The sequence below is a fragment of the Diceros bicornis genome, chromosome 14 (assembly GCF_020826845.1).
Source record: "Diceros bicornis minor isolate mBicDic1 chromosome 14, mDicBic1.mat.cur, whole genome shotgun sequence".
Classification (NCBI taxonomy): Eukaryota; Metazoa; Chordata; class Mammalia; order Perissodactyla; family Rhinocerotidae; genus Diceros; species Diceros bicornis.
The window spans coordinates 63,200,420-63,212,692 of NC_080753.1; the positions used below are offsets into that span (position 1 = coordinate 63,200,420).

Sequence of the window (12,273 nt, forward strand, 5' to 3'; positions counted from 1 at the left end):
GGAATCTCTAAATAATGAACCACATTTTTTTTCCTCTATACTTAGGGCTGGTCCTCACCAAAAATGTCAAGTAAATAAGTCTATCTTCACTGATGCCTTCCATTTTCTTTTCATTGCCTCCCTCATCACTGTCTATCTCCTTCCCTTTCTCTATTTCCTTCCCTTCATTTCTCTTCCATTATTTACTAGCTGTGAGCTCTTCACTAACCAGCCTCAGAATCCTCATCAGCAGTGGAGGGATGATAATAACCACTTTGCAGGGTTATTTGAAATGAAGCCCGTATGCTGACACTTACATCATGGTCTGTCTCATCCTAGAGCCTGTGCCACTCTTATCCACGGCCTCGTCCTGCCCCTCTGCGATAACTGCCTCCCACGGCCAGCCCGTAATCTGGCCCCCCACCTCTGCCCCCACTCACTCGGTGCGCTTGGGCCCTGTGTACACCTTTTTCAGTATGACGAGTCCATGGGACCTGTGCAAACACAAAGACACCTTTCCGAAGCCCCCACTGTCTAGATACTCCTTCTCCAGGAAGTCACTAGATTTCATCTTAATGTCATCCAAGGACATGTCTGGTTTTCTTCTGAATGCTCAGAATGCCCAAAAATACACCACTTTTTTTTCCCTCGGAGCTGTGCCCTGTAAAGAAAACAAGAGGACATCTCAGTGCAAAAGAGTCATTATTCAAAAAACTTACATAAAGTTCCACCATATGCTTGGTGTGCCTTTATTTTCCGAGGAAAGATTTATAATCTCTAAGATGAACTGTTTTTCATATTGCCAAGAATCACAGAACACCACAAGTTTTATTCCTTAGACTTTCATTTCTGGCAACACAGAGGACAAAAAAGTTTTAAAAACCCTCTGGCTACAAAGGACCTACACAATCATGTCACTTAACAATAGGGATACATTCTGAGAAACACGTTGTTAGGCGTCGTTGTGTGAACATCATAGAGTGTACTTACACAAACCTAGATGGTACAGCCTACTGCATACCTGGGCTATGTGGTACTAATCTTATGGGACCACCATCATATATGCGGTCCGTCACTGACCGAAATGTTGTGATGTGGCGCATGACTGTATATGTTGGACAACATAGTGCAAACATCCATTCAATTGCATAGCTAGGCTCAGTCTAAAGGAAAATAACTCCAGGGACTGAAACAGACAGGGTACTAGCCATGAGGCAGCAACCACAGGGTGGCTGCTATGAATGAATGTTTGTGTCCAACCCAAGACTCGTATGTTGAAGCTCTAACTCCAATGTGGTGTTAGGAGGTAGGGCCTTTAGGAGGCAATTAGGTCATGAAGGTGGAGACCTCAGCAACAAGATTAGTTATAAAAGACATGAGAGAACTTTCTCTCTCTCTCTCTCTCCACTATGTGAGGAACAATGAGAGGATGGCCATCTGCAAACCAGGAAGTGGGCCCTCACCAGGCACTGGATCTGCCGGGGCCTTGATCTTGGAACTCTAGTCTACAGACTGTGAGAAATAAATGTCCATTGTTTAAGCCACCCCATCTATGGTAATTTGTTATAGCAGCCAAACTGACTAAGACAGTGGCCCTGAAGGGCACTGCCAACCTCGACATCCAAAGGTCCAGGTTTAAAACCCAGCCAAGGACAGGAGTTGAGGTCAGGGCATGCAAGAAAAGAGGGTTGGAACAAAGACTCTTCCGTTAAGATGGCACTCCTCAATCTGTTACCCTACCCCTCAACTAAAGGATGGACTAGAAGAAAAGCAGTCCACTAACAAAGAAACTTGATGGTCTTAGCCTGGGCATGGGGTATAAAAAGAAGTCTCCATGTGAATTCATAACCTTGGGCCTGTCTTCAAATAGATCTGGGCTTTGAATTTACACTCCTCTTATGGCCAGGATCCCCCAAACTAAGAACTTTTATATAGAAAGTGGTCACAGGCTGATGACATCCGTGGGTTACAAGGCTAAAGCAAACAAAACACTTTCAAGCCAGACCAGACAGGATTCCCACAAATAGAGCCTAACTTCACACGAGCTCCCTTTCCAAAATTATAAAACACAAAAGAAAAAGTTCACCATGAGCCAGATCCAGCAGATACAACAAAAAGCAGCATCAGCCACCAAAGAACTTCAGGTAATTAAATAACTGAATACCCTTAGAAAATAAACATATTTAAAGTAATTATGAACAAAAGAAGAAATCTGAAGAATATAAAAAGAAAAATGCACTATCTAAAAATAATACGAAGATGTGAAAAGGATGAGAATTTGGAGAATTTCTACATCAGTGCTATGAAGTATATAAGGTACACAATCTCAAAACAGAACTATTTTCCTCATCCTTCTTCCCTTCTTTCCTTCCATTCATTTTCCCCAAACTGAAATGAAGAATAAAAATCCCGAGGGACCACAATGAAACACCACCACACACCCACCAGAACATCCAAAATTAAAAAGGCTGATCCCACTAAATACCTGAAGACATGAAGCAACTGGAATTCTCATGCACTGGTGGTGGGAGTGTAAAATGGTACAATCACTTTGAGAAAAGTTCTGGCAGTTTCTTACAAAACTAAACATACATCTACACTATGATCAAGCAGTTCTAATCCCAAGAGAAATGAATATACATGTCCCAAAAGACTTGTACAATGTTCACAGAAGCTTTATTCATGACAGCCCCAAACTGGAAACAGTTATCCATCAATAGGAGAATGGGATAAAACTGTGGTATATTCATACAGTGGAATACTACTCAGCAATAAAAAGCAATGAACTACTAATACACACGACAAAGTGGGTGAGTCACAAAAACATTATGCTGAGTAAAAGAAGCGTTATACAAAAGAATACATACTGTATAATTCCATTTATAAGAAGTTCTAGAACAAATTAATCTATGTTGGAAAAGGAACACTGGTTGCCCAGGGACAGGGTGAGGATTGAGTGGGATGGGGCAGGAGGGAACTTGCTGTAGTGATCATGATGTTCTATCAGCTCAGTGGAGGTTAGGGTTACACAGGCATAAGCATCTGTCAATACTCAGCAAATCTATTCTTAAGAATTACAGGTATATTTTACATCAAAAGAAAAATAAGTAAACATATTGAACTCTAGTTAGTAGTATACATGCTGAAATATTTAGAAGAAAGTGTACTGGTATCTGGAATTTACTTTGCAGATAGAATGGTGGATGGAGAGAGGGATAAGGAGATGAACAGTTATGTGATAAAGCAAGCAGTGTAAAATGATATAGATGGTAGATATACGAGAGTTCACTGTAAAATCTTTTTAATTTTTAGGTTTTTTTGCTTCTACATTTTTATTGTAGAAGGGTGTAGAGGGTATTATATACTCCTCACCCAGTTTCTCCTAATAGTACATTTGTCAAAACTGAGAAACCAACAATGGTACATTACTATTAACTAAACTCTCTACTTTTTTTAGTTTTTCTACTAATGTCCTTTTTCTGTTCCAAGATCCAGTCCAGGATACCACATTGCATTATTTATTTGCCTGTGGACCCCCTTCACCCATTTCTCCCACGCCCCACTCTCTGTTGCTGGCAACCACCACCAATCTGTTCGCTGTTATCTGTGAGCTTCCACATATAAGGGAGATCATATGGTATTTGTCTTTATCTGACTTATTTTACTTAGCATAATGCCCTTGTGGTCCATCCACCCATTGTTGCAAATGGCAAGACTTCATTATTTCTTATGGTTGAATAGTATTCTATCGTGTATATATTCCACAATTTCTTTATTCATTCATCCATTGATGGACACTTAGGTTGTCTCCATATCTTGGCTATTGTAAATAGTGCTGCATATATCTTTTCAAGTTAGAGTTTTCATTTTCTTGGCTAAATACCCAGAAGTGGAATTGCTGGATCATATGGTAGTTCCGTTTTTAATTTTTTGAGGAGCCTCCATACTGTTTCTACAGTGGCTGCACCAATTCACATTCCCATCAACAAGGCAGAGAGTTCCCTTTTCTCCACATCCTCACCAAGACTTGTTATTTCTCGTCTTTTTGATAACAGCCATTCCAACAGGCGTGAGGTGAGATCTCATGTGGTTTTGATTTGCATTTCCCTTATGATTAGTGATATCAAGCATCTTTTCATGTACCTGTTGTCCATCTGTATGTCTTCTTTGGAAAAATGCCTATTCAGATACTCTGCCCATTTTTTAATGATTGGTTTTTTTTTTTGTTATTGAGCTCTTCATATATTTTGGATATATATATCTGACCCCTTATCAGATATGATTTGCAAATATTTTCTCCCATTCAGTAGGCTGCCTTTTTTATTTTGGGGATGGTTTCCTTTGCTGTGCAGAAGCCTTTTAGTTTGATATAGTCCCACTTGTTTATTTTTGCTTTTGCTATCAGATTCAAAAAATCATTGCTGAGACTTATGTCAAGAAGCTTACCACCTGTGTTTCCTTCAAGGAGTTTTATGGTTTTGAGGTCTTATGTTAAGTCTTTAATCCATTTTGAGTTAATTTTTGTGTATGGTGTAAGGTAGTGTTCCAGTTTCATTATTTTGCACGTGGTTGTCCAATTTTTCCAACATCATCTATCAAAGACACTGTCCTTTTCCCATGGTATATTCTTGGCTCCTTTGTCATGAATTAATGACCATATATGCATGGGTTTACTTCTGGGCTCTCTATTCTGTTCCATTGATCTGTTTTTATGCCAATACCATACTGTTTTAATTACTGTAGCTTTGTAATAGAGTTTGAAATCAAGGAGTGTGATGCCTCCAGCTTTGTTCTTCTTTGTCAAGATTGCTTTGGCTATTCAGGGTCTTTTGTGGTTCCATATAAATTTTGGGATTGTCTGTTCTATTTCTGTGAAAAATGCCATTGCAATTTTGACAGGGATTGTATTGAATCTGTAGATTGCCTTGGGCAGTATTGACATTTGGACATTTTAACAATATTAATTGTTCCAATCCATGAGCACAGAATGGATTATTTTCCATTTATTTGTGCCTTCTTCAATTTCTTTCCTTAATATTATGTAGTTTTCAGTATACAGATATTTAACCGTGGTTAAATTTATTTCTAGGTATTTTATTCTTTTTGATGCAATTGTAAATGGGACTTTTTCCTTAATTTTTCTTGCTGATAGTTCATTATTAGTGTATAAAAACACAGCAGATTTTTGTGTATTGATTTTGCATCATGTAACATTACTGAATTTATTAGTTCTAACAGTCTTTTGATGGAGTCTTTAGGATTTTCTATGTATAATATCATGTCTTCTAAAATAGTAACAGTTTTACTTCTTCCCTTTGAATCTGGGTTCCTTTTATTTCTTTTTCTTGCCTAATTGCTCTAGCTAGGACTTCTAATACTAACATTGAATAAAAGTGGCAAGGGTGGGCATCCTTGCCTTGTTCCTGATGTAAAATCTTTTTAACTTTGCACTTTGAAATTTTTCATAATAAAATGTTGAGGAGGAAGGAGTTAAAAAAAATAGAACCTGGAGGGATTTCTTAAAATTCCTAGGCTGACAGCAGTCTTATGTAGTGGCCTGCTGCAGTCTGGCTCAGGTAACCAATCTTCTACACCTTGTACAAAGGCTGTGGGTGGGCCCTGCCACCCCGAAAAAGCTCACATATCAGCACAGTAGACAAGGCTATGGACCATCTTCCTGTAACACAAGACACTGCCACACAGGAAGTACCCTCTAGGAAGAAACATGTCTGTTAGGCAGAGACGGGGGGGCGGCTACACAGATAAAGGGCATGAAGACTGAGGGGATGGGAGTGAGGCAGGCATCAAAGGTGAGGTGGCAGAAGCCATAATGATGGTGGAAAGAGCCAGGACTTTCTCTTTTATGAACTTCAGCTCTACAATTTATTAGCCTTGTGACTTGGGTAACTTACATAAGCCTCAATTTCCTCATTTGCAAAACTGCCTCATAGGACTGGTAAAAATTATATAAGACAAAATATGCGAAAACACATTTATTGTCTGCTTTATGGTTCTGGCTATGGTTGGCCCAGCAGCCCACATTTATCTCGTTACACTGGGCTTTGAGAATGCCAATACACAGCTAGGATCACTCTGCTCAGCAATTCTCTACTGACCAATCCTTGCGAGAATGAGGGGGTTTGAGGGAGACAGAGTAATATGCGCCACTCTCCCTTGCAACCCTCTTAGGGCACTTTCTTCTCCTGGCTAGGTGCTGCTCATCCTTCAGGTCTCAGCAAAATGTCATTTCCTCAGTCTTCCATACTAAATTTTCTCATAAGACACTTTCACAGTACTTCTGCACTTCTCCCTTGAAACAATTAAGACAGCTCTAATTCAAGAATTGTTTCTAATTAAGCTCACAGAAGGCAGGAAACTGTCTTGCACACTGTCTACAGTACCTAGCACAGAACCTGACATATAACAGTTGATCATTAAATGGACAATTATTTTAAAATAAGGACTACTTAATTGCCCAAAAATAAAGCATACAGTTAAATGAATTACAGCACATTCATAACATGGAATATTATATAGCCATTCAAAATTGTAGTCTGTAAAAATGATATATATATATATATCATATATATCCATATAGTCATCTACGTGTGTGTGTGTGTATATATATACACACACATAGATGGCTAGATATACATATAGATCTATGAACAGAAAAAGAGAGACACCAAAATGTTAGCAAGGATTATATCTGGATGGTAGGGTGATTTTTACTTTCTTCTTTACACTTGTATTACATTTTCCAAATTTTCTAAAATGAATGCAAATTACATCTATAATAAAAACTATCTTCTAAAGGGAATAATTCCTTCATGCAGTAGTTCTTTATTCTCAGGAATTGAATCAGAGATGCTGATAATGTACAGGATGTTCCCAGTGACATTACATAGAACCACAAAAGCAGATAAAACAATTTACACATACAGAGGTGAGACCAAGTTATGACCCACCCACATTCTGAAATATATATAGCAGTTTTCAAAAAAGATGTTGAATATGAATGTTTAATAACATAAAAAAAAACACTCACAAAGAAACAGGAAGAAATTATAACTATGCCCGCCAGTTTGGGTACAGGATTTCAGTTTTATAAGGAGTTCTATTTGTATCTCTCCTTCAGCCCAGGTCTTCTCTCCTCAAATTTGCCGAGACCAACCAGGATTTGCAGTGCATCCTGCCAGCATGATGGCGCTCAGAGGAAGGAGGTCTCCAGGTGGGCTGCTGCGCATTGTGAGCTTGGCTCTGGACTCATCAGTCCTCCTTACAGTCTTGCAGTTCGCTGGTTTAGTCTGATCTTAGTTAATCTTTTTTTTTTCTTTTTGGTGAGGAAGATTCGCCCCAAGCTAACATCTCTTGCCAATCTTCCTCTTTTTTTGCGTGAAGACTAGCCCTGAGCTAACACCTGTGCCAGTCTTCCTCTATTTTGTACGTGGGTCGCTGCCACAGCATGGCAGATGAGTGGTGTATGTCTGTGCCTGGGATCTGAACCTGCGAACCCAGGCCACCAAAGCAGAGTGCTCCTAACTTAACTGGCCCCTGATCTTATTTAATCTTATGCATGGTTTCCATGATTCTTTTTGTTTTTACTGTTTGCCCTCCCCTTTCCCCCATGAAAAATTCAACTTCGCAAGCACTGAATATCTTAGGAAGGCCTTATGAGTGGTTTAGATACCCAAGAGTCACTAAAAAAAAAGCGTAGGCAGGTAGAAAACCACATCATAAAGCCATATTACAGAGTAATTAACGAAACACACTGGCCTATTATATCATGTTATGATACCTAATTTCAGCTAATAATGTAATTGTGTCCATTTTAATGGGATTTCTTAATGTTTTGCATAAATGGATATTAATTCAGGGACTCAGAGAAGCAAATTTTTTTCCACTAAAATTAACTGAAAATTCCAAGAAATTTCACAAACAAATTACTTTCTAAGGCAGGATAAGTCTATATATCAAAATATTTATATCAATTTTGTTTGTCAATTATACATCAATAAAACTGGTGAAAAATATAAATAAATAATAATTAATACCAAAAAGCCAGACAGAATTAATTTATGCTACTAACAGTCAGGACAGCAGTTAGTTACGTGGGAGACAGGAGGCAGTGAAGGACAGGAGGTTTCAGGAGTGATGGCAATGTTCTATTTCTTGACCTGAGTAACGTTCACTTTGTGATACTTCATAGAGCTATACAGTTATGATTTGTGCACTTTTCTGTACATGTCATACTTCAATAAAAAAGTTTTTAAAAAAATATTCATAGTTACCTTTCAGTGGTAGAGGACTGTTTTTTCAATTTTTCAATGATGACCACATATAATGAGTCTGACAGAAAATGTTGGTTGCCTACTTTCATTACCCCCCTTCTTACCTGCTAATAGAATTCTGATTTTACTCAGGTATCCAACATGGACTTCTCTAAGGTTCTCTGATTATTGCAGCTTGATGCTTTGCCCCAGATAAACAAGAGGTCTCAGCAAGCAAGAGCCAAATGATGAGTAACAGACTAGACTGAAAGAGTTTAACCAAGCATTATCATGTACACTGGCACATGATGAGCCCATGAAGTTTTATCATCATCATTCCAATTTACAAATAAAGAAACTAAAATTTAGAGTTAAATGATTCATCTAAAATGGCAGATCCTGGAACTGAACCTTCGCCTCTTCACTCAAACTTCCACTACTAATTCACTAACACTTGCTACTTCTCTAGATAGCAAATGATAAATCTGTCTTTGTTAAAATCAGATGCAAAGACCTAAGCTTACAGCCTTGCTCACCTACATTCAATGAGTTACGCTACGTTCAGAAACATGGGGAATGTACAAACTAAATTTTAAAAACATACGGTTCAAAATGAATATTCTACAGGTTAGTACACAATCATTTTTGCAAGAGTATAATATCCGACCAAAGCATGGGACACTATTTTCAAACTCCCAGATCATATTGGTGGTATTAACATGTTATGGATTAATAAGCACCAAATAATAGTTTGTAATTTTGGAAGTTGATATTTTAGGAATTTTTATTAATTCTCATTAACATTCACAATCCTGAAAGTACAACATATCTCTGGTCCTCAATATAGTGCAGAGGAAAACGAAAATTATAGTTAAACGTTATTGCTGTTTTATCAGTAATAATAACGATGATACACCCCAAATTTTAAGTAAGTTTAATCTTTGCTTTGTGTTTAGATGAGCTGTGGTTTTCCACATTTATAATTGACCACAATTTCCTCCTTACTCTTGCATCTACCTGGTGGTTACAAAATGCAAATCAAATCACTCTACATCCCAAAGTTCACTCTGTGCCTTGGTTTCTTCCAGTGTAAATCAGGGAAGAATTAAAGGTGGTCTAAAGACCAAAGGACTTCTGCAAAGTTGGTTGATTATTATAGCCTCAGACTCTGTATAAAATAAACAAGAGCTCTGAGCAAAGAAGAGCCAAATGATCAGCAAGACACAAAGAAACGAACAACACCCCCCATTTCCTTGTGGGGTTTTGTCAAATGCTTAGGAGAGGAGAATGTAGCTCAGCCTCTTCACAACCCTGAAGAGAATCTGCAGCACTTCACAAAAGCAAATGCCACCGACCACTGAAGAGGGCTCCTAGAGTTATGACAGGCATCCCTTTGTCGCTCTGGCTGTCGACCCTTCTTTCTCATCTGCCAACTCACTTCCAAGATTATGCGGAAAAGCTTTTGATTGTACTGGCAACCCGCTGCGGCCCCAAGTGCAGGAGTAAAAGCCCTTTGCAGAGGGTTGGTAAGAAGTCCCAGCCGGAGATATGCACCTAACCCTATTACGGCAGGAGCATACACTACTGTATCTTAATGATACTGCAATAAAAACCCATCATCCCTACCAAAACAACAACAACGATAACAACAAGGCCCCAACGTCACACCGTTATCGGGGCGCGAGGGCAGGTCTCCGCCCCTCTATGGATTTACACCTAAACCTCCGCGAAGACGAAACCAGGCTGGGCCTCGGACAGTCAGCTGTCTCCCGGCCGACTTCCGGGAACGCCACTGGCCTTCCCACCGCCCGACTTCCGGAAACGCCAGGGGCCTTCCCACCGCCCGACTTCCGGGAACGCCCCGGGCCCCGCCCACCACCCACCGGGCCCACGCCCCGGCTGACGGCCGGGAGCGCAGTCGCCCTCCCGCCGCCGCGGGCCGGGTCAGGAAGTCCCGCCCGCCCGGACGCCGCTCTCGCGGAAGCTGGGCGCCGCCGCCACTGCCTGCGCGCAGACGCACCCGAGCGCGATTTACTTTCGCTTCCGCGGTCAACTTCCCTAGGCCCGGGCGAGGGGAGAGCGGCGGCGGGGGAGTCAGGCAGGACTCCGCCGCGGCAGCACGCCCGAGCCTGACGAGGGGGTCACTGGGCGCGGAGCTCGGCGAGCTCGGGGAGACCGGGCCGCAGAGTGGCCGCCCCGCCCCGCTCACCGCGCCCGGCTCCGTGGGCCTGCCGTCCGGCGCGCGTCCAGCCGCGGCCCGCGCTCCCTCGCCCGCTGGACAGCGCGCCCGGGCGCCGCGAGTGTGGGCCCGCAGGGACCGCCGCGTCCGGGAGCCGGTCCGCTGTCCGCGCCGTTTCTCTTCGAGTGAGTGAGCTCGGCCGGCGGGAGGGCGTGGATTGCTCGCTCCGCCCCTGCCCCTGCTCCTGCCCCGGAGGAGGACCGGGCGAGCGCCCGCCCCTCGCCAGCGGGGCCTGGTACCCACGTTTAAAATCCCGGTGATCTGTCAGCCTAAGGGTTGCGGCTTTACTTTGTTTTAAAGCGAGTTGGGAGACCGAAAGAAAAGAGGAAATGTCACCTAGTCACAGAAACCTCCGCGGCGGAGAGGCAGCTTGGCCTAGCGGAACACGCTGGGTGAATTACCCAGGGGAATCTGAGCTCTGCTGCAGGCAAATTACCGTTCTTTTACCTTTCTTCACCTCCAAAGTGGGGATAATAACATCTCTGCGGGGCTGTAGAGGAAGAAATGTGATATTTATTTTGCAGCTCTTTAAAATGGCCATTGGGAAGTCTCAGGCAAAATAGGAAATGCTTGCTATAGTGTTATGTTAGAAAGCAAATTATATGCTCAGCATGATTACATATTGTAAAAAGATTTATACGTAAAGAGAATGAGAAGCCACAAACTGGGAGTAAATGTTTGCAAAAGACGTATCTGATAAAGGACTGTTACCCCAAATACACTACAAACTCCTAAAACTCAACAATAAGAAAAGGAATAACCCAATTAGAAAATGGGCAAAAGGTCTGAACAGACACGTCATCATACAGATGGCAAATAAGCATGGGAAAAGATGCTCAACCTTGTAGGTCATTAGAGAATTGCAAATTTGAAAAACAATGAGATACCACTACATACCTATTAGAATGGCTAAAGTCCAAAACACAGACAACACCAAATGTTGGTGAGGATGTGGAACAATAGGAATTCCCATTCATTGTTGGTGTCAATGCAAAATGGTGCAGCACTTTGGAAGAAAGTTTGGCGGTTTCTTAAAAAGCTAAAAATGGTCTTACCATAGGATCCAGCAATCACATGCCTTGGTATTTACCCAAATGAGTTGAATGCTTATGTCCATACAGAATCCTGCACATTAATGTTTATAGCATCTTTATACATAATTGCCAAAATTTGAAGGCAACCAATATGTCCTTCAGTAGGTAAATGGACAAAAACGCTGTGATCCATCCATACAACGGAATATCATTCAGCACTAAAAAATGAGCTATCAAGCCACAAAAAGACATGGAGGAACCTTAAAGACTTATTTCTAAGTGAAAGAAGCCAATCTGAAAAAGCTATATAATGTATGATTCCAACGATATGACATCGTAGAGAAGGCAAAGTTATGAAGACAGTAAAAAAAAAGTCAGCAGTTGTCAGGTTTGCAGGACGATGGATGAATAGGCGGAGCAAAGGCAATTTTTAGGGTAGTGAAACTACTGTGTATGATACTATAATGGTGGATACATTATATATTTGTCAAAACCCATAAGTGTACAACACAAAGGGTGAAACCTAATGTAAACTCTGGCCTTTGGTTGATAATAATGTGTCAGTGTTGGTTCATTGATTGTAACAAACATACCACACTGGTGTAGGTAGTTGATGGTGGGAGAGGCTTTGTGTGGGGGCGGGGGATAGAATATGTGGGAACTCTGTTCTTTCCACTCAGTTTTGCTGTGAAACTAAAGCTGTTCTAAAAAATACAGTTATTAATTTTTTAGAAAAGATATACACACATAA

General features: G+C 41.1%; 1 protein-coding gene across 4 annotated transcripts in view; it reads right to left on the reverse strand.

Moving 5' to 3' along the window:
* Nucleotides 1–10,574, reverse strand: part of RIPK1 (receptor interacting serine/threonine kinase 1) — a 40,351-nt gene extending 29,777 nt beyond the window's left edge. Inside the window, exons 1-2 of one of the 4 annotated variants that reach the window (XM_058555367.1) lie at nt 10,459–10,574; nt 420–640 (exon numbers count right to left, since the gene is read on the reverse strand). In XM_058555367.1, coding sequence (XP_058411350.1) covers nt 420–571 — 152 coding nt within the window. In that variant the 5' untranslated portion in view covers nt 572–640; nt 10,459–10,574. The other 3 variants (XM_058555368.1, XM_058555366.1, XM_058555369.1) reach the window with 3 other exon arrangements.
* Nucleotides 10,575–12,273: the final 1,699 nt, after the last annotated feature.